General features: G+C 41.9%; 1 protein-coding gene across 2 annotated transcripts in view; it reads right to left on the bottom strand.

Moving 5' to 3' along the window:
* ESR2 (estrogen receptor 2) overlaps positions 1 to 22737 on the bottom strand; it is a 69899-nt gene that overhangs the window by 41044 nt on the left and 6118 nt on the right. For both annotated transcript variants that reach the window (XM_073349864.1, XM_078853401.1), the window contains exons 2-3: positions 21920 to 22080; positions 9638 to 9754 (exon numbers count right to left, since the gene is read on the bottom strand). In XM_073349864.1, the coding sequence (XP_073205965.1) occupies positions 9638 to 9754; positions 21920 to 22080 (278 nt within the window). The remainder of the gene's footprint in view (positions 1 to 9637; positions 9755 to 21919; positions 22081 to 22737) is intronic.

Here is a 22737-nt window from a genome sequence, read left to right as displayed (position 1 = left end):
GACTTTAGGAAAGCTTTTGACACGGTCTCCCACAGTATTCTTGCCAGCAACTTAAAGAAGTATGGGCTGGATGGATGCACTATAAGGTGGATAGAATGTTGGCTAGATTGTCAGGCTCAATGGGTAGTGATCAATGGCTCCATGTCTACTTGGCAGCCAGTATCAAGTGGAGCGCCCCAAAGGTCAGTCCTTGGGCCGGTTTTGTTCAATATCTTCATAAATGATCTAGAGGATGGTGTGGATTGCACCCTCAGCAAGTTTGCAGATGACACTAAACTGGGAGGAGAGGTAGATACGCTGGAGGGTATGGATAAGATACAGAGGGACCTAGACAAATTAGAGGATTGGGCCAAAATAAATCTGATGAGGTTCAAAAAGGACAAGTGCAGAGTCCTGAACTTAGGACGGAAGAATCCAATGCACCGCTACAGACTAGGGACCGAATGGCTCGGCCGCAGTTCTGCAGAAAAGGACCTAGGGGTTACAGTGGACGAGAAGCTGGATATGAGTCAACAGTGTGCCCTTGTTGCCAAGAAGGCCAATGGCATTTTGGGATGTATATGTAGGGGCATTGCCAGTAGATCGAGGGACGTGATCGTTCCCCTCTATTCAACATTGGTGAGGCCTCATCTGGAGTACTGTGTCCAGTTTTGGGCCCACAATAAAAGAAGGATGTGGAAAAAATGGAAAACATCCAGCAGAGGGCAACAAAAATGATTAGGGGACTGGAACACATGAGTTATGAGAAGAGAGTGAGGGAACTGGGATTGTTTAGTCTGCAGAAGAGAAGAATGAGGGGGGATTTGATAGCAGCTTTCAACTACCTGAAAAGGGGTTCCAAAGAGGAAGGATCTAGACTGTTCTCAGTGGTAGCAGATGACAGAACAAGGAGTAATGGTCTCAAGTTGCAGTGGAGAAGGTTTAGGTTGGATATTAGGAAAAACTTTTTCACTAGGAGGGTGGTGAAACACTGGAATGCATTACCTAGGGAGGTGGTGGAATCTCCTTCCTTAGAAGTTTTTAAGGTCAGGTTTGACAAAGCCCTGGCTGGGATGATTTAGTTGGGGATTAGTCCTTCTTTGAGCAGGGGGTTGGACTAGATGACCTCTTGAGGTCCCTTCCAACCCTGATATTCTATGATTCTAAGTACTATTTGAGTGGCTCTGCTGTGTCTGTTTTACAATTAATCACCACAGAGAATCCACCACTGAACTTTCATCCAGGTACGCTACTAAGTTCTTTATTCCACGTAAAGTATGTGACAGTGTAGTTTTGGGTTAAGCCTGATATTCCTTTTCAGTTAGTTGCTATTTGGTATGTTTTCATCATAGTATATATATTCTACACCTTACCCCTTTACTATCACACCAATATTGATATTCACAGACTGTATTAAGAGTATACAATTGTTAGTTTTTCCTACAAAGCGACAAGATCTTTTAAATTACTTTAGAATGAAATATTCAACTAATTCAAATTTCATCTCATTTTTGCTCTATTTCAAACATAACAGCAAAACTTGGTCCATCAATGGCTATCAGCCAGGATGGGCAGGAATGGTGTCCCTAGCCTCTGTTTGCCAGAAGCTGGGAATGAGTGACAGGGGATGGATCACTTGAGGATCACCTGTTCTATTAATTCGCTTTGGGACACCTGGCACCGGCAACTGTCAGAAGACAGGTTATTTGGCTAGATGGACCTTTGATCTGACCCAGTAGGGCTGTTCTTATGTAAAACTTATATTTAAATTTCAATGAAAACTAATCTGTGTCCAGTGCACAATATCAAAATACAATAGAAAAGTTATGACTTTGTTCCTTAAAAGACCTCTTTTGCTCGACAAATATACTTTATGATAACAAAACAAAAATAAAAAAAAGAAACAGGATACTGAATTATAATTTGTATTTGGTTTAATTATCTGAAATTGTCATGTGAATCGTCCTTTGTCTATTATATCAGCACATCTGGAATGCAATTCTTCAGTAATTAACAGAATGCAGTTTAATTCAGTATTAAAATTTATTTTCTTGGGATTAGAAAAAAAATATTAGTCATGTTTTGCTATAATTCAACATTTAGATCTGCTAACTTAATTAACAAATCATGATACAACACCTTTTAAGTTGATCAAATGCTGTTTTAAATTAATAAAGCTTTCATGATTTCTTTTGAAACGTAGTGCACTCAATATTTTATCTTATCTTTTCATGTATAGCTCTACTTGACAAAAAATGTGCAGACATATTAGCCCAACATTACATTTGGCCTAAGTACAGCAATTTGAAGCAATCTGTATGAAAAGCTTGCAGTCTAGCAAATAACACGTTGACATACAGAGATCAGGGTTTGTTCCTCTCCCTGCCACAAACTTCCTATGTTCCTCTCCCTGCCACAAACTTCCTATGTAACCTTTGTCAAGTCACTTTAATGCCATTCCTCATTTATATAATCTAGAAAAATGCAGGTAATACTAGAGAAGGTGTTTTGGTAAAGAATGCAGAAGTCAGTCATTTTACCAGATACTTTCATTTTGCAGAACAAAGCTGTAATTAATAACGGTACCCTGTAGTTTATATGGGACTCCACAATAAGAGCACTATTTTCACAATTGGCTGGGATGGCATAAAAACTAGTCACCAGAGCAGAACAGATGCATCATATTAAATAACGTATTTAAATTGTTCTTTTTTTTGTTCACTAATTGACTATGAACAAATTACAAAATTTTCTAATATTTTATTATTTAAAATGAAAAATTCCTTCAAGAAATGGTTTTTGCTTTCAGATTGTTTGTTTGCTTTTTATTTGTATGTTGCAAATATTACCAATTTCTGCTGTGCTGAATAGTTACATAAGGCAGGAACATTGCTTTTGCTCCCTAAACAATGACTTATGTAACTAACAAAATCAGCATGAACTGTGGATTTTACAAATGAATATACAATTCAAAATTCACTTTTGTTTGATATTTGTGCTTAATTTTATATGTATTTTTGAATAACAGATTCATTCAGCTATACTGATCACAAAGGAGTTGCTGTCTGCCAGACACTGCAGAACAATGGATTAAATTACTATAATTTCTACAATAGCTACAACGAAAGCCAGTGCAGTTACTGAATTTGAAATCCACACAGTGCTGGGAAAGTCATTTTCTTTCATTTCTAACAACATAAGTAAATTTGGAATATTTGAAAATTCCACCTAAAAGAGTGAGTTCAATTTTCTAACATGGGGAAAAGGACATGTAAATCCTGCACTTGGCAACTCAAACTGGCACATGAACTTGTAAAACGCCTGACAAGCCTATTGACTGATGAAAGTACTGAAAGCAAGATTTGGACATTCCATTAATGACCCACATATTTGAAAAATCAGGCTCTGTATTTTCTGAACTCCTTTAATACCATTCATTGGCAGTACATGGAGAAACAAAATTCATGCAAAAAAAGAAACAGTGAAAGAAAAAATAAACCCAGTCAATAGGAAACCTGAAGAGTCATTAAGGAAGAGGTCTACTCCAGTCCCAGTAAGCAACAAAAACAAATAAAAAATACCAACCTACCCACTCCAAGGTGGATAGGATAGCAAAAAGATGAGTACCTCCCCTCTTCTTGATTGCCCTGGATAAATGGCTCAATCCAGGTCAGGCTCACCAAGGCCAAGGACCGAAAGCTCCAAAAGATATTCAGCTGAGGCAGTGGAACTACAAATCATCTCAGCTCCTCCAACGCTGCAAAAGGAGCTCCCAGCCCACACTGAAAAAGTAAGACAAGTTGAGGGCAAAGACACCCGTACTTGGAAGGACAGGTTCAGGTAGAAAGGGTAATTAGCATGGTGATGCACCCACATTACCCACAAATTATCCAACTTTTCTGATATACTTTGCCTGAGCCTGCTGGACTGGGCTTATTTTTTATTTATTTATTTATTTTGCATGAATTCTGTTTTCCCCTTGTGCCTGGTGAGGTGAGTAAACAGTTACTTTTCCACAGCTGGTCATTTTGGCATTTTTTCTGATGCTGTTGATGTGGTGATGTGTTTTCTCTGATGTGAAATTTACCAGTATACTAGCCTTCTTAATCTGAAGAGTGAGCCACAAGGATTCCTAAGGAGAAACTTGCAGATGCAGTATCTGAGGTTCTCATTTTTCTATTGGCAGTGGTGGTATTTCCCACATTAATCTCCAGTATCACCTTGATACAAGTTCTAAAAAATAACCTTCACCACTTGTGGTCTGCTGCTTGGACATCACTGCCTTCTTAAATGATGAGAAGAAAAATCAGAGCAGGAGACTGCACAGCAATGTTTTCCTAATGTCTTCCACTGTTTCAAAGGGTTTATGTACAAACCAATCATATTTTTAAATTATTGAAAATTTGTGTCGATGAAATCCCCAATGAAGATTTGTTGGCTTTAAAAATCTGAAATTATATTCATGCCAGATTTTGCAAACTCAGTTTGGGTTTTACTTTATGGAAGCTTTCCATGCTGTGGTGGCTGGTGCTTAATGGACTATGTTGTCCCTCTGCTGGGAAGCACAGTTCCATACCAGCCCCGGCTTGCCAAAAGTCCACTTTCCCAAGTATCCCATCCCATCCTGTGTTTCAGCACCAAAAGTGGACCAAACCAAATCATTCAGAAGAGGGGGAAGAAACCAAAATTTAGGAGAAAATGGAACGCACCTTCCTAGTCCCTAGAGTAAACAGTCCTATTAAAGCAAATCTCTAACGAGAAAAAAAAATAGTGGAAAATGTATCATTTTGCTCCATGGAAAATGGTATTTTATTTTCTATGAAAAAATACATCTTTAATTATGGCAGTTTGTTTTAAATGCATGGGCATATGGAAGTCAATGAGATCTTTACCTAATGAACTGTGGGATTGAGTCTATAATCTATATTACTAAAGTAGGCTTCTGTTGCTCACGTCAACCCAAAATCTAAATTTGATAGACATCACCTTTTCTCACAGATGTCTTGTAAGTGACCTGATGAGATGCTTTGAGACAATTTAGTTTTGATTGCAAGATATGTAATTTCTGTTTTCATTCTTCCAAAAAACTGAAATAGACAGAGTTCTCATAAATTTTATTTGAGGAAACTTATCTGATTTCAATGCAACTATTTTAAAAAACACTGATGTTATTTATTTGTCTTTAAAATTCTCACATTTAAGCATTTTAGTGTACATTGAATGTTATTAGAACATGAGTATATTTGGGAGAAAATAGTAAAAATTCCAGTTCTATAAATTTAGGAAGATAAATGGACAGTGTCAATCCAAGATTTAGATTAGTAGTATTGCTATCATGCCCAGGAGCCTTAGTCATGTACCTGCACCCCATTGTGCTAGGAACTGTACAAACACACAACAAAATAGACAGTCTCTGTCCCAGAGAACTTAAAGAAGTGTTTTAGAGATTTTTTTCAGCACAATTAGAACAATTTTTCATCACTTTTAAAAACCATTCTCCTGCAATTTTTGAAATTCAGATACTGCCGCTCATTTAGGTCCCATTCCTGCAAAGATTTACGCTTGCTTAACTTTATGGATTGTGAATAGTCCCATCAAAGTCACTGACTACGCAGTGAGTAAAATCTGCAGAAGTGGCTAAGTGACTTAAGACCCGAAATTGCATTTTCAAAATGAAACAACAGCATTTAGGCACCTAAGGCTCAGTGAAAGTCAATGGGAGTTAGGCTCCTAAAGACCAGAATTTTTAAGTTATTTAAGTCACCTAAGGATCTGGACCTAAGGATGAGATTCATGGGAGAGCTTGTGGCACCTTAGAGACTAACAAATTTATTTGGGCATAAGCTTTTGTGGGCTAAAACCCACTTCATCAGATGCATGGAGTGAAAAATACAGTAGGCAGTTTATATATTACAGCACATGAAAAGATGGGAGTTGCCTTACCAAGTTGGGGGGGTCAGTGCTAGCAAGGCCAATTCAATCAAGCTGGATGCCACCCATTTCCAACAGTGGACAAGAAGGTGAGAGTATCAACAGAGGGAAAATTACTTTTAAGTCGGCCATTCTTCAACAAAAAAACTTCAAAACCAGACTTCAACGAGAAACCGCAGAACTGGAATTGATTTGCAAACTCGACACCATCAATTTAGGCCTGAATAAAGACTGCGAATGGCTGGGTCACTATAAAAAGTAAATTTTCCCTCTGTTGATAGATACTCACACCTTCTTGTCAACTGTTGGGAACAGGCCACTTCCACCTTGATTAAATTGAACATGGTTAACCCTCTGAAAGATGAAACACCTTTGTGAACCTTTAGCCTACTGGTTAAAGTACTTAGCCAGGATGTGGGAGGCAAGGATTTTCAATTCCCCCCTCTACCAGATGTGGTGCAAGGATTTGAACTCCCACCTCCCAAGAGCGTGTCCTGTCTACGGGGTATTGTGGGTCAGGTCTCTCTCCATCTCGACTGTTGGAGTTCTTCTACTGTATAAATAATTAAATATTCACTGGTTCCACGAGTGACTATATCCAATGGGATGTGCGAGGTTCTAGCCCCTCATTAAGGTGGGAACTGAATCCAAGTCTCCCATATCCTGAGTGAGTACTCTATCCATTGGGCAAAAGATCATAAAAAGGAAAACCGCTCATCCTCCTCCCGCAAGGGCAAGATAGGCAGGGGAAGACCTAGTTTATGAATCCCAGTGGGGCTTAGGTTTAAATTAGGGTATGTCTACACTTCTAGCTGGGGGTTTGATTGCCAGCTCGAAGAGCCACACTAATGCTAGCAGTCATCGAACTAGCACTCTCAAAGGAGATTGCAGCCCAGCAGTGTGAGCGGCGGGAGGGCCTAGCTGCCCCAAGTATGTACTTAGCGAATTTGATGGGCTTACACTTGAGGCAGTTAGCCCCTCCCGCCACTTGCACTGCTCATGTGCCTCCTCGAGTTGGGAATCACACTCCTAGTTCAAAGTGCAGACCTACCCATGGGTGCCAAGCACTGGGCAGTGACAGGATTTTGGCGGCTATGCACATGCCTAGCTGATGAAATTTAGGTGTCTGGGGACTTTAATAGTGGAAACTTAGGTGCCTAGGGATTTTATGTGCCTACAGAGTTAGGCAGCAACTGAGCAGGGGTTTGTGAATGTCAGTGGCACCTAAATATTGACTTTTGATGCCTAAAGTGGCAACTGGACACCTAAATCCCCTTTGTGACCCCACCCTAAGCATCTAAATCAATTCTGAAAATGGGACAGACGCTTCTGAAAATGTTACCCAGCACATAAAGTTAAGATGCGCACACATTTGCAGGATTGGAGGCTTACTTCAGGAGAACCAGATTAAAGCAACTACCCTATTATCATTCACTTTTTACATTTCCCTCAGCTTAGACAATCAGCATTAACTATGAAAATAATAAATAATAAATAGTAATAAAATATACGTAGCTCTTATATAGCACTTATCCGTAGAGCTCAATCATTTTACAAAGGTCAGTATCATTATCCCAATTCAATAGAAAAGTAAATTAGATATTTACAATTCTCTCAGTTTGATTTTTTGCCTAACAGTGACCCTTTAAATACTATCTTTTTGACAACAAAAACATAAGAACGTAAGAGCAGCTATACTTGGCCAGACCAATAGTTGATCTAGGCCAGTGGTTCCCAAACTTTAACAACCTGTGAACACCCTTCACTAAAATGTCAAGGCTTGCGAACCCCCTCCTAAAAATGAATATTTCCAGGAATTTTCTCCTTTACCTGAGTATAAATTATAAAAGTAGTGATCTTGGAAATATAAAATGTTTTTATGACATGCTTATTTCACACTATTATTAATTCTTTATCGTTACAGTATTTTTATTACATTACGAAAACGGCAACACTCTTCCAAGATCTCACTTTCGTAGCTTGTAGCACTTTGAATAAGCCTGTTATAAGACAAGGCTCCTATGTTTCATCAAGGAGTATCAGATGTGAAACAGCATGAAGGTATTTAAGAAGCCAACTCAAAGAGTTCCAACACAACAATTCAGGTCTTGAGCAGTCCAGGCAAACAATACACATTACAACAACGCTTAAACTTGTTCTTTGTAATAATTTTAAAAACAATACTAGCTGCCTATTTAGTTTTAAAAAACAGCAAAAAATATCCACCTCCCTTTCCAGTTCTTATAAGGAGTCTTGAAGTTTAAATCTCCTCAGTGTGATAGATATGCTTGCTTTGATCGGCTTACCTCTTGGAAGTCCAGGGGCTCCGGGCTGCTCACCCCGTGCTACCCAGGGTCCCTAGGGACAGCTCTGTCTGCCATTAGGGAATCCCCCCCGAGAACCCCCTGTAACATTTCACGAACCCCAGTTTGGGAACCACTGATCTAGGCCAGTATCCTGTCTGACAGTGGCCATTGCCAGATGCTTCAGAGGGAATTCAGAGGAAATGAACAGAACAGGGTAATTTTGAGTGATCCATCTCCCGTCATCCAATCCCTGCTTCTGGCAGTTGGAGGGTTAGGGACATCTGGAGCATGGGGCATCATCTTGGCTAACAGCCACTGATGAACATATCCTACATGAACTTACTTAAATTCTTTTTGGAGACCAGTTATACTTTTGGACTTTGCAACATCCTCTGGGCAATGAGTTCCACAGGTTGATTGTGTGCTGTGCAAAGAAGTACTTCCTTATGTTTGTTTTAAACTTATTTACCTTTTCACATAGGCAGCAACACTTCACTATTCACTTTCTCCACACCATTCATGATTTTATAGATCTCTATCATACCCCCTTGGTCATCTCTTTTCAAAGATGAACAGTGTGTCTTTTAATCTCTCCTAGTGTGGTTCCATACCCCCTACTCATTTTTGTTGCCCTTCTCTGAACCTGTTTTATTACCTCTCTTTTCCTAGGTTTCAGAGTAATAGCCGTGTTAGTCTGTCTTTGCAAAAAGAAAAGGAGTACTTGGTTACTCTCTTTTCCTAATGGTTCCTAATATTGTTAGGTTTTTTTAACTGTCGCTGCACACTGAGCAGATGTTTTCAGAGAACTATCCAAAATGAATCCAATATCTTTCTTAACTAGTAACAACTAATTTAGATCCCATTATTTTGTATGTATAGTTCAGATTTTTTCCAATTTTGCTGACATAACTGCTTGTGTACACAGCGCTATGTCAGAGGGAGATGCTCTCCTGCCAACATAGATACTGTCGCTCATTGAGCTGGTTTTATTATGTCGATGAGAGAGCTCTCTCCCATTGGCAAAAAACGGCTACATGAGCACGCTTACAGTGGCACAGTTCCATCACCACAGCTGTGTCTCTGTAAGTTTTTAAGTGTAGACATTGCCTTAGGACCTCATCCTGCAAGGTGTAACATCCAGGTGAACTGCCTTCAGGTTGCGTCTGGAAAGTAAAGCAGTCTTCCTGCATGCTACATGTTGCAGGACTGGAGCCTTAATGCTTCCTACTATTTTTCTTCCCAAAATGAATACTAACTGGAGTGACTCTTTCTCATGAAAATCAGTGATTTCCTTCCTACATGTAAATGTAAGTCTTACTTTAGTTACCTGCCATGCCTTTTTTTAGACTTAAGCATAACTTAGAAGTTGTATAGAAAAGACAAAAGGGGATTTTAAAAAAAAACAAAAACCCACAACTCACCACATTTCATCATTCCTACTTCACAGCATTTCCGTAGTCTACATGCCTGACAGCTTTTACGCCTATTTTTATCTATTGTGCATTGATTGGTAGCTGGACATATGTAATCATTGTGTCCTGCAACAGGATATAAAGAAAAAAAATTTTAAATCTCAAGCAATGTTAAATTTCTTCTGTTAGGTAACTTGAAAAACGTTTTGTAGCTGATATAATGCTGAATACTATCGTTAGAGCAAAAGATATACAAAGCAAAAGGTATTCAACATCGTTACAGAAGGCAATAAATATAACCACTGATTGTGGAAAGCACTTAAGCTTTTACATCAATGAAAATTAAGCATGTGTTTCTACTTAACATATTAAGTATTTACTTGAATCAGGACCAAAGAGTAATTTTTTTCAAAAGTGCCTAAATCACTTCAGCTCTTAAGTCTTAGAAAAGTCAATGGGACATAGGCTCCTAAGTGTCTAAGTCACTTTTGAAAATTGGACGTAAGTGCTTTTGGAAATTTTACCCAAAGTGCCTAATTTTCATGCTGTATGAAACCTCAAACATTCTGATTCTAGGTATTCTATAAAGCAGATTTTCATTGTTAGTGCATGTTTTGCTGGCACAATGCCACTTGTTTCAGTGGAGTTTCAGCAGCAGATAATTTTGCCTAAGGGGTTTCACTAGTGTATCGGAGTAGACTATTATTTTATTAATTAAATACAACCAAGTCACTTCCTGTAAAACACTGTACATTTCCCTTACAGAAATTAGCCATGGATGCAAAATATTCTCTATCAGTTACAGTTTTTTATTAGTCTTCCCTCTTTTTTGGGGGGGCGGGCAGATTATATTTTTAATTGCTGTAAAATTAATAGATCAAAAAAACAACAGAAGGTTTTATGTTCTTGGTTCATGAACAAGCAGTTCAGGAGTTCTTTTCCCAAGGGTAACTATTTTAACTGAGCTACTGTGAACATTTCCTTGTAAAATTAAAATATTTTCCAACCTTGAATTTTTCAACTACAGTGCTTAAAAAAAACACATCAGATTACAATTTGTTTAATGTCTTACTGGCAGATATGACTGACAAAAAAGCAGTTCAACTTGGGCAAAAAGGGTGTAAGGGTGGCTTTAAGCCACCTTCATTGCCTCCTAATTTTAGGTTGCACCAGGGTCCAGAGCAATGTTCCCTCTAATTTTTTCCATTAAGGTAGGTGGAATAAATTTTGTTTTATGCACCACCAATAGAAACAAAAAACCTAGATATAGTATATATTTTTTAAAAGTTACCATAGGGATAATTACTCCAGCCAGGACAGGTTAGGCATTTTAGAACTCACTACTCAAAGAATTAAATTTAAGTGTACGAGAGAAATAAAAATTATGAAATGCATAGACCAGTCAAAAAACTAAAACAACAGCACTTTGAAAGAATAAAATTACAGAGAATATGTGTGCATTGCAGTAGGAAATACCAAGAAGTAACAAAAATACTTGTATGTGTTGAGAGGTGAGCGTGAAAGTGAGTGAGCAAGAGAGCATGTATATGTGAGACACAGAAATAGTAGGTGTGCTGACTGCTGGGAAAGTTTCTGAGAGATGTCATGCACTGTCTCTTTAAGGCACTCACTGAAAGCTCTCCTGAGTCCTGTCTCCCCCCCCCCCTGCAGAAATGGGGTACATGGGCAGGGGGAGGGGAGAGAAAAGAGAGCTGGCTGCTGGGGAGGTCTCAGACTGTGCACTGTCTCTTTACGGCACTCACTCATTCACCTGGAAGGCAGCTCTCTTCTGCTCGGAGTCCTGGGCCAGGCTTTCCCCTCTCCCCTGCTCTGTGGCTATGTGGTACAGGGGCAGGGGAAGGGGGGACACCCTGACATAAGCATCTCCCTTCTTCCCACCCCCCATCCCCATTCTGCACAGCCAGCAGGAGTATCTCAGGAGAAATGTGGGTGCAAAGTGTGGGGGAGGGAAGCACCTGAACACACACTGCCGGATGTAAACAGCTCTACTAATCAAGCGTGCAGCACTTGAATCACTCTTTGGCAGCTGCCCAACCATGCAGCTTAGAGGGAACACAGGTCCAGAGCAACTCCTGGAATTTAGACAATCCGGAGAGACAGTCTTAAGTTACAACAGTCTGTACCTGCCTGCCTATGCGAAATTGTGCTGCTCAGTCTCCTCTGCACTACATGCTGCAATTTCAGCTCCTAACTTTTCTCTTCCACCCTGGCTCTACCCCAACATGCTACTCATACCGGCTTTGCTAAATGTCTTGAAAAAGGGGTATGTGGACAGCATATGGCAGTCTTCTGCAGTGCCCATACTAGAACAATTCTCTCCTGGTCAGAATCAGAGCTCTACAACCACTTTACCTGGCACAAAGGGCTTGAAGCAGAGGCAAAAACCTCACCAATAGTATTTAAAGAGATTAAGTCAACCTGAAATATTGTCTGTTTAAACATTATTTTAAAGTAGTTTCAATACTGTTCAATTTTTGTGGTTCTACAAATCACGTTTTCTGTTTTAAAATTCTTTTCTCTTTCCTGTTAAAGTGTGACAGACAGCTTCCCCTGTCATTTATATGAATCTGACTATACAGAAGAAACACTGAAATTGATTGCATACCAAGTCCTTTCAAATGCAAAATAAACAAACAATCTGAAATTAGAGGGGGGGGGAAAAACCTCCCCCCCACTTCAGGAGTCATGCTGCCACTGGAGGCTCACATAGCAGGTGTGTGTTAGGAGTCACAGAGGACTCAGGGGAGGTTATGGCTTCTTTTAGTAACATTATTTCACCACTCTGATTCTGCTTAGAAATTTGCAAAAGGATGGAGAAAGCATGCCACAAAGCGTGACTAGTTCATAGTTTTAACCATTCGTCTATCACTGCTCCACTGGAAAAAAAAAAATCTTTAAGGAATCATTCACACACTGAATAGGTAGGGAGGACTATCTGCAGGCTTGGGAGTCGGGGGGCAAGTCTGACACTGTGATAAACTCACTCTATCCATTCTGCAGATTTAGGGCATTTTTTGCGTTAATTCCTACTGCTTTTCTCCCTGTTGTATTGTATAAGGAAGGAGAACTTAGGCCCCATATTCATTAATGGAACAACTTCTACCCTCAGTTGCATGCATACATAACTGCCATTGACTCCTATGCAGACAGAATTTAGCCCTAATACTGGTCAGCTAAAGAGATATTTAGCTGAACTATAGATATTCCTGAACACCAATTTTCTAATTAAGGGTCATAGATGCCAAATAATGTTTAAATTTACCTTTAAAAAACTTCCTCCACATTTTCTGTGCAAGCTAAAACCTTAAAAGGATTTGCCTTTTGTTGGATCCACCCCATATCTATTACAACGGTAAACTCTGTATAGACAGAGTTCAACAGGGAAGTACCATGTGTTTTGTTTTTTGTTTACTTGCCCATAAAGAACATAACTCTCCTATCTGGTGTGCTGCTGTGCCAACTAACATTACAAAGATCTGTAAACACCAGAACAGAAGGTATGTTATGAAGAAAAGTGAAAGGCCTCAAGCCAAAGCCACAATACTAAAATATGCTCCCAAAGAAAAATAAAATTGAGTGGCAAAACTCCCACCGACCTCAGTGGAATTAGAACTGGACCATAAGTTACTACAAATATCTGATAGCAAGCAAATTAACGTTGCTCAAAGCAAAAGATACTAATTTCTCTCTGTGCAACATGATAACAAAAAAAGAGATAAAAGATTTCTCAAATTGCTTAGGGCCAAATCAGCCTCCACTGATCCAAGGGAAGAAAACTCAGGCTTGGTCTACACTGAACAGTTATATCAGCATATATGCATCAATTGGGGTGTTAAGAAACCACATCCCTGACTGTCATAGTTATGCCTACAGAAACCCCAGTGTAGATGCAGCTATGTTGATGGAAGAGTACTTCTGTTGGCAAAGGCCTGGTCTACACTATGGGTTTAGGTCAAATTTAGCGGCGTTACCTCAATTTAACCCTGCACCTGTCCACACGACGAAGCCATTTTCTTTGACTTAAAGGGCTCTTAAAATCGATTTCTTTACTCCACCCCCCGACGAGGGGATTAGCGCTGAAATCGGCCTTGCCGGGTTGGATTTGGGGTAGTGTGGACGCAATTCAACAGTATTGGTCTCCAGGAGCTATCCCAGAGTGCTCAGTTGTGACCGCTCTGGACAGCGCTCTCAACTCAGATGCACCGGCCAGGTAGACAGGAAAAGGCCCATGAACTTTTGAATCTCATTTCCTGTTCGGCCTGCGTGGCGAACTCACCTGCACAGGTCACCATACACAGCCCATCAGCACAGGAGACCATGCAGTCCCAGAATGGCCAAAGAGCTCCAGCATGGACCTAACTGGAGGTACGGGATCTGATCGCTGAATGGGGAGATGAATCCGTGCTGGCAGAACTCCGTTCGAAACGACAAAATGCCAAAATATTTGGAAAAAATCTCCAATGGCATGAAGGACAGAGGCTACAACAGGGACCCACAGCAGTGCCACGCAAAAAGTAAGGAGTTCAGGCAAGCCTACCAAAAAACCAGAGAGGCAAATGGCCGGTCCGGTTCAGAGCCCCAGACGTGTCTCTTCTATGATGAGCTGCATGCCATTCTAGGGGTGCAGCCACCACTACCCCAACCCTCTGCTTTGACTCCATCCAAGGAGTGCGAGGCAACACGGAAGCGGGTTTTGGGCTGAGGAAGATGAGAAGGTTGTAGACATCTCACAGCAAGGAAGCAGAAAAACCGGTTTCCCCAACAGCTAGGATCTGTTTATTAGCATGGACGTGGACCTAGTACCCCCCAAACCCACCCAAGGCAGGCTCCCAGACCGTGAAGGCGGAGAAAGGACCTCTGGTGAGTGCACCTTTGTAAATATTATACATGGTTTAAAAGCAAGCGTGTTTAATGATTAATTTGCCCTGGCATTCACGGCCAGTATAGCTACTGGAAAAGTCTGTTAACATGTCTTGGGATGGAGCGGAAAACCTCCAGGGACATCTCCATAAAGGTCTCCTGGATGTACTCCCAAAGCCTTTGCAAAAGGTTTCTGGGGAGGGCAGCCTTATTCCATCCTCCATGGTAAGACACTTTACCATGCCAGGCCAGTAGCACGTAGTCGGGAATCATTGTAGCGTATGGTCCCGGTGTTTGCTGGCATTCAAACAACATCCGTTCTTTATCGCTCTGTGTTACCCTCAGGAGAGTGATATCATCCATGGTCACCTGGTTGAAATAGGGTGGTTTTAGTAAGCGGATATTCAGAGGTGCCCATTCCTGCTGGGCTGTTTGCCTGTGGCTGTATAGAAATCTTCCCCGCTGTTAGCTACGCGGTGGGGAGAGGGGTGAAGCCATCATCTCAGAGAATTGGGTATGTGGTGGTGGTGGTGGGGGGGTTAGTTGGGTTTCTGCTGCAAGTGAACCCGGAAACTGCAGCCCCTCCTTTTAAATGGCCAACCCAACGGCTACTTTGTATGGGAAATGAGGGCACTGCTGTTTGAAATCATTCCCACATGTTATGAAGGTTAAAGAAGCCAAAAGACTGTGGCTTACCATGGCTGCCTGCAAGCCGAATTCTGTTGCCCGGCCCTGCGTGAGTGATCTCTCACACCAAACCAGCATACCCTCAATAAGAGGCAAAATGCGACCTTGTAATGAAAGTACATATGCTATATAATGTTAACAGCAAGGTTTACCATGGAAGAGTGTACCCATTGTTCTATAAAATGGGTCCTTTTTTTCCCCTCCACCAGCTGCATGTGTTTCTCCTTCCCAGAGGCTAGCGAAGATTAGAAGGCAAAAAAAAAAAAAATGCATTTGCGATGAAATGTTTTCTGACCTCATGCTGTCCTCCCACACTGACAGAGCACAGAAAAATATGTGGAGGCAGACAATCTCAGAGTGCAGGAAAACACAATATGACAGCGAGGAGAGGTGGCGGGCTGAAGATGGGAGGTGGCATCAGCATGCTGAAAGAAGGTAGGAGTCAATGCTCAGGCTGCTGGAGGATCAAACTCATATGCTCCAATGTACGGTTGAGCTGCAGAAAGCAGCAGGACCACACACCGCCGCTACAGCCCCTGTGTAACCAACCGCCCTCCTCCCCAAGTTCCATAGCCTCCTCCCCAAGATGCCCAAAAACGCGGTGGGGGGGGCCCTCAGACCACCCAGCCACTCCACCCCAGAGGATTGCCCAAGCAACAGAAGGCTGGCATTCAATAAGTTTTAAAGTGCTGTGTGGCCTTATCCTTCCTTCCTCCACCACCCCACCCCGTGCTTCCCTCCTCAACCATCCCTCCAGGGCTACCTTGGCAGTTACCCCCCTATTTGTGTGATGAATAAAGAATGCATGAATGTGTAGCAACAATGACTTTATTGCCTCTACAAGTGGTGATCGAAGGGGGAAAGGGAGGGTACTTAGCTTACAGGAAAGTAGAGTGAACCCCAGGGTGGGTTTCCATCAAGGAGGAACAAACAGAACTTTCATACCCCGTAGCCTGGCCAGTCCTGAAACTGGTTTTCAAAGCTTCTCTGATGCGCACCACGCCCTTCTGTACTCTTCTAACCACCCTGGTGTCTGGCGGCACATAATCAGCGGCCAGGCAATTTGCCTCAACCTCCCACCCCACCATAAATATCTCCCCCTTACTCTCACAGATATTGTGGAGCGCACAGCAAGCAGTAATAACAATGGGAATACTGGTTTCACTGAGGTCTAACCGAGCCAGTAAACTGTGCCAGCGTGCTTTTAAACGCCCAAATGCACATTCTACCACCATTCTGCACTTTCTCAGCCTGTAGTTGAACAGCTCCTGACTACTGTCCAGGCTGCCTGTGTATGGTTTCATGAGTCTTGGCATTAAAGGGTAGGCTGGGTCCCCAAGGATAACTATAGGCATTTCAACATCCCCAACAGTTATTTTCTGGTCTGGAAAGTAAGTCCCTTACTGCAGCTGTTGAAACAGACCAGAGTTCCTGAAGATGCGAGCGTCATGTACCTTTCCCAACCATCCCACATTGATGTTGGTGAAATGTCCCTTGTGATCCACCAGTGCTTGCAGCACCATTGAAAAGTACCCCTTTCAGTTTATGTACTTACTGCCTTGGTGCTCCGGTGCCAAGACAGGGATATGGGTTCCATCTATTGCCCCACCACAGTTAGGGAATCCCATTGCAGCAAAGCCATCCACTATGACCTGCACATTTCCCAGAGTCACTACCCTTGATATCAGCAGCTCAGTGATTGTGTTGGCTACTTGTATCACAGCAGCCCCCACAGTAGATTTGCCCACTCCAAATTGATTCCCGACTGACCAGTCGCTGTCTGACGTTGCAACCTTCCACAGGACTATCGCCACTCGCTTCTCAACTGTGAGGGCTGCTCTCATCTTGATATTCTTGTGCTTCAGGGCAGGGGAAAGTAAGTTCCATGAAAGTGCCCTTACGCATGAGAAAGTTTTGCAGCCACTGGGATTCGTCCAAGACCTGCAACACTATGCTGTCCCACCAGTCTGTGCTTGTTTCCCAGGCCTAGAACCAGTGCTCCATGCCATGAACCTGCCAAACTGACACCATGATGTGCACATGGCAGGGGCCCGTATTTTGTGAGGCTATGTCCATGTCCTCATCACTCTTCTCACCACGCTGTAGTCGCCTCCTCCTCACCTGGTTTCACTTTTCTTGCAGGTTATGGTTCTGCATATCCTGCTGGATAATGCGCACGGTGTTTATAGTGCTCATAATTGCTGTGGTGATCTGAGCGGGCTGCTGTGATACAAGTAGCCAACACAATCACTGAGCTGCTGATATCAAGGGTAGTGACTCTGGGAAATGTGCAGGTCATAGTGGATGGCTTTGCTGCAATGGGATTCCCTAACTGTGGTGGGGCAATAGATGGAACCCATATCCCTGTCTTGGCACCGGAGCACATCATCCCAGTGCTATGGCGTCTGCACTGAAAAAAGGCGTGAAACGATTGTCTGCCGTTGCTCTGACGGAGGGAGGGGCGACTGACAACATGGCTTGCAGGGAATTAAAATCAACAAAGGGGGTGGCTTTGCATCAAGGAGAAACAGAATGCCTGCCTCAAGGATAGAGCTCAAAACCCTGGGTTTAGCAGGCCGTTGATTTCATGGAGGGAGGGAGGGGGAGAAAATGAATACAAAACAAGTCTGGTCTATTTCTTGTTTTGATCCACTTCATCTCTCTTTATACATCTTAGGCTGGCAGAAGACGGTGCAGTACAACTGCCGGCAGGACTGAATCGCCATGAGTCGAAACTTAAAAGGGAAATGACCTGGCTGAGTCACTCCCATGTCTGCCCAGGCGCTCCTGACCGACCTCACTGAGGTCAGCTAAAAGAGCACCCTGGAGCACGGTGACGATGGCTACCAGTCATACTGCACTGTCTGCTGCCAAAAGGCAATGAGCTGCTGCTGTGTAGCAATGCACTACCACACCTGCCAGCACCTAGGAGACATACGGTGACGGTGAACTGAGCAGGCTCCATGCTTGCCGTGGTATGGCATCTGCACGGGTAACCGGGAAAGAAGGCGCGAAACCATTGTCTGCCATTGCTTTCATGGAGGGAGGGAAGGGGGGGCCTGACAATATGTACCCAGAACCACCCGCGACAATGTTTTTGCCCCATCAGGCATTGGGATTTCTACCCAGAATTCAAATGGGCGGCGGAGACTGTGGGATAGCTACCCACAGTGCAACGCTCTGGTAGTCGACGGTTGCCTCAGTACTGTGGACACACTCCGCCAACTAAATGCACTTAGAGTATTTGTGTGGGGACACACACAATTGACTGTATAAAAACGCTTTCTATAAAACTGACTTCTATAAATTTGACCTAATTTTGTAGTGTAAACATACCCAAAGCTAATGTTGTTGAGGAGATGGTGTTCCTACACCAACAGGGTAAAAAGAAAAGGAGTACTTGTGGCACCTTAGAGACTAATCAATTTATTTGAGCATGAGCTTTCGTGAGCTACAGCTCACTTCATCAGGGCTATCACCAGCAGGAGAGTGAATTTGTGTGGGGGGTGGAGGGTGAGAAAACCTGGATTTGTGCTGGAAATGGCCCACCTGATGATCACTTTAGATAAGCTATTACCAGCTGGACAATGGGGTGGCTGGAGGTATTTTTTCATATTCTCTGTGTATATATAAAGTCTGCTGCAGTTTCCACGGCATGCATCTGATGAAGTGAGCTGTAGCTCATGAAAGCTCATGCTCAAATAAATTGGTTAGTCTCTAAGGTGCCACAAGTACTCCTTTTCTTTTTGCGAATACAGACTAACACGGCTGTTACTCTGAAACCAACAGGGTAGGAACTCCTGTTGGTCTTGGCTGCGTCTACACTAGGGGGCGATGCCAGCATAGCTATGTACACAATCTCCGAAGTTTAGACATACACGAGAGAAGAATCATGGGGAAAACCCTGATCACCACACTCAGGGTAAGAGGGGTTCATATTTTGTACCAGCTACCATGGTAACAAGTTAAATTTTGCCCCCAAAGCCTTTAAATACTGGGGGATCCATCCTGCTCAGGCATCTTCTGCCTGCCATCTCTGGCTTACTGGCAGCAGAGTTCAAATCAATCCATGTTGCCTGGGACTACCAACTGCTGATGTCCCTAGAATCCCCTAAAGGGGAAGTTCTACAGTGCACGTTAAGCCATCCTCAGATTGAATGAACTGTAAGGAACCTATTGAGGTCAATAGAATCTGAACACAGCAAGAATTTTTCTTCGTGTAAGCATTGGGATCTGGGTAGGTAACAAAACCTTCCTTCTCTATGTCTAGTAAAATTAGGTTTTTGCTATTTGCTTTGTAAACACTTGACAATTACTCAAATCATAACAGTTCTCATGAAGAAATCAGTTTTAATTTCTGAATACAGTGCTTTTACTTCAAGTTTGATGTAGTTACAATAAATCAGTGGTAACTGTACTTCAGAAAATAATTGTAATCCCACCAGTATTTTATGAAGTAGGTACAGGCATTTGAATACTAAAAAATAAATCATAGAATCAGAATCATAGAATATCAGGGTTGGAAGGGACCCCTGAAGGTCATCTAGTCCAACCCCCTGCTCGAAGCAGGACCAATTCCCAGTTAAATCATCCCAGCCAGGGCTTTGTCAAGCCTGACCTTAAAAACCTCTAAGGAAGGAGATTCTACCACCTCCCTAGGTAACGCATTCCAGTGTTTCACCACCCTCTTAGTGAAAAAGTTTTTCCTAATATCCAATCTAAACCTCCCCCACTGCAACTTGAGACCATTACTCCTCGTTCTGTCATCTGCTACCATTGAGAACAGTCTAGAGCCATCCTCTTTGGAACCCCCTTTCAGGTAGTTGAAAGCAGCTATCAAATCCCCCCTCATTCTTCTCTTCTGCAGGCTAAACAATCCCAGCTCCCTCAGCCTCTCCTCATAACTCATGTGTTCTAGACCCCTAATCATTTTTGTTGCCCTTCACTGGACTCTCTCCAATTTATCCACATCCTTCTTGTAGTGTGGGGCCCAAAACTGGACACAGTACTCCAGATGAGGCCTCACCAATGTCGAATAGAGGGGAACGATCACGTCCCTCGATCTGCTCGCTATGCCCCTACTTATACATCCCAAAATGCCATTGGCCTTCTTGGCAACAAGGGCACACTGCTGACTCATATCCAGCTTCTCGTCCACTGTCACCCCTAGGTCCTTTTCCGCAGAACTGCTGCCTAGCCATTTGGTCCCTAGTCTGTAGCGGTGCATTGGATTCTTCCATCCTAAGTGCAGGACCCTGCACTTATCCTTATTGAACCTCATCAGATTTCTTTTGGCCCAATCCTCCAATTTGTCTAGGTCCTTCTGTATCCTATCCCTCCCCTCCAGCGTATCTACCACTCCTCCCAGTTTAGTATCATAAATAAATAAATAAAAATAAAAATAAAGAACTACAGATAATTTAATTCACATTGGCTATTGCAAAGTATTATGGTGATTGTCAAAGGGACAACTTTATTTAATACGGCTCCCACAAAGTCAGCTCGGTAGTCTAAAGGAAACTTTACTATTTTGGGGTGGGGGAGTTAAGCAACAACCTGAACTAGCTTGGATGCAGAGTGTAAAATATGTTTTGTGTAGTGAAGGCCATTTCTTGTATTTATAGAACCTCTGGATTAAGACCAAATGTTATCTGCCTAGGTGAATTAAAACGTTCAATGGACTAAAACAGGTATCCCGTTCAATGCTAAAGCGTAGGTGAGCAAAGCATATCAGGTTAACATTTTTCCTCCACATAGTACTACAAGACCAATTTACTGAATATGTACGCAAAAGTCTCATTTATTATTTTAGGTTTGATTTTAATGATTTCACACTGCATGCAGATTTGACAGTCATTGTTACACTGCATGCACAGTACATATGCTATCTCGAAAAGGCAAACCACTTTTGTACAAATTGCTACTCAGTGGGTGAAATTTACCCTGTTACATAGGGCTCATGCAGGTACTTCCACACCACTAAATACCACTGCAAAAAGGGGAAGAGAAGTATGAGCAGAGAAACTATTGGGGCCTGCCTTTTCATACCTCAGATATTACAGAGTGAGGGTCTGGCCTAGATCTAATTGAGAGCACAGAAGACTGGGAGCAGGCCAATTTCACCCCACAGATTTCACCCCACAGATTGTAACAGTAGGCAAGGACAGACTACATTATGTATCTAGAGTCATCGGTGGGTTTGCACTGAGTTCCAGTATTTGAGAACTAAAATTTTGTTTTGTAGTAAGACTTTCAAAGATTAGAAGGTGAGGTTTATCTTGATCCTAGTTAAGAAGAGCTGCAGTGTGACTTCATGAAAATAACTTTTGGATTTTACCTAGTATGAGTGAGGTTCTTCAGAGTTAAATTTATTTATATCAGTGAAACTTGTTATTTTTTATCCTCCTGCCCTATCCCCAACTCTCTACCTTTTATCAGCCACAATTATTACACCAACTTTGCATTTCTGAAGGCAAAGTAATCTGTAAGAGTCTGCAGTACCATTTCTCTGATATGTCTGCTCCAGGGTTTTAAATGGCAACATATTTTGTATCCTTCCCTAAAGGGATCAAGTGTCCATTCCCTTCCCAACGCTGACAAACAAAAGACCATAAGAGAGTATTCAAATCATGTTATCCTACTGTACACTAATTACAATTTATGTATATGATCATATAAGACACCACTTTTTTAAGCAAAGGCTTCCAAAACTATTTTTCCTACCTTGGATACTTCTTTTAAAGAATGCTTTACATCCTTCACAAGACCAAACACCATAGTGATATCCTGAAGCATAATCACTGCAGACTGCACAGAAGCGTGCATCTCTTTTTGAACCAGGACTTGTACAATCACTGCCATTAGATTTTCTTTTTAATGTCTCTCTGAAGGAAAAGTAAACAGTTATAAAAGAGTAAAAAGTTAGGATATATTTCAAATTCTCATTTTTCATTGTATTCACTTTAGCCTTTTTAAAGGCTCATTATTACCAAGCATGTTGCAATCTGAAACACTCTGTGTTACGTGTTTGTCTCACAGAGTAATTAAAACAAATACTGTAACTCTAATGTTGTTCATACAGATTGTCTGGAAAGATTTGGAGCACCCGGGCAAATAGATTGTACTGCTGAGGTGATAATTATACAAACTCACAGAAATTAGTGAATGGTAAGTGAGCAGCAAATAACTGGATGTTGTATTTAGGAAACTTGCCATGGGAAATGGAGCTCTCAGATACCACTATGACTGATGCAGTATAAAAACTAAATAGAAGAGCAAATAGACTTTAGTCTGCTACATACTGGTAGTCACTGGCAATGGACAATTATAACTAGAGCAATTTCCTGGTAAATTTCTATTTTTAGTCTATCTTAAGTTTGGGAAACATCCCCTCCTTCATTATTCCAAAAATGTGTCTCATAAGCAGCATAAGAGTGTCCTGAGGTTCAGCACAAGAATCCATTTCTGGATTGTCTGTGAGTACTAATATCAAGAGAAGGTTTTAATCACAGTTATTTGTAGGGTGTGGGTGGGGGGGAAGG

Source organism: Lepidochelys kempii, chromosome 6, assembly GCF_965140285.1.
Source record: "Lepidochelys kempii isolate rLepKem1 chromosome 6, rLepKem1.hap1, whole genome shotgun sequence".
Lineage (NCBI taxonomy): Eukaryota > Metazoa > Chordata > Testudines > Cheloniidae > Lepidochelys > Lepidochelys kempii.
This window is presented reverse-complemented; position numbering and strand designations above follow the sequence as displayed.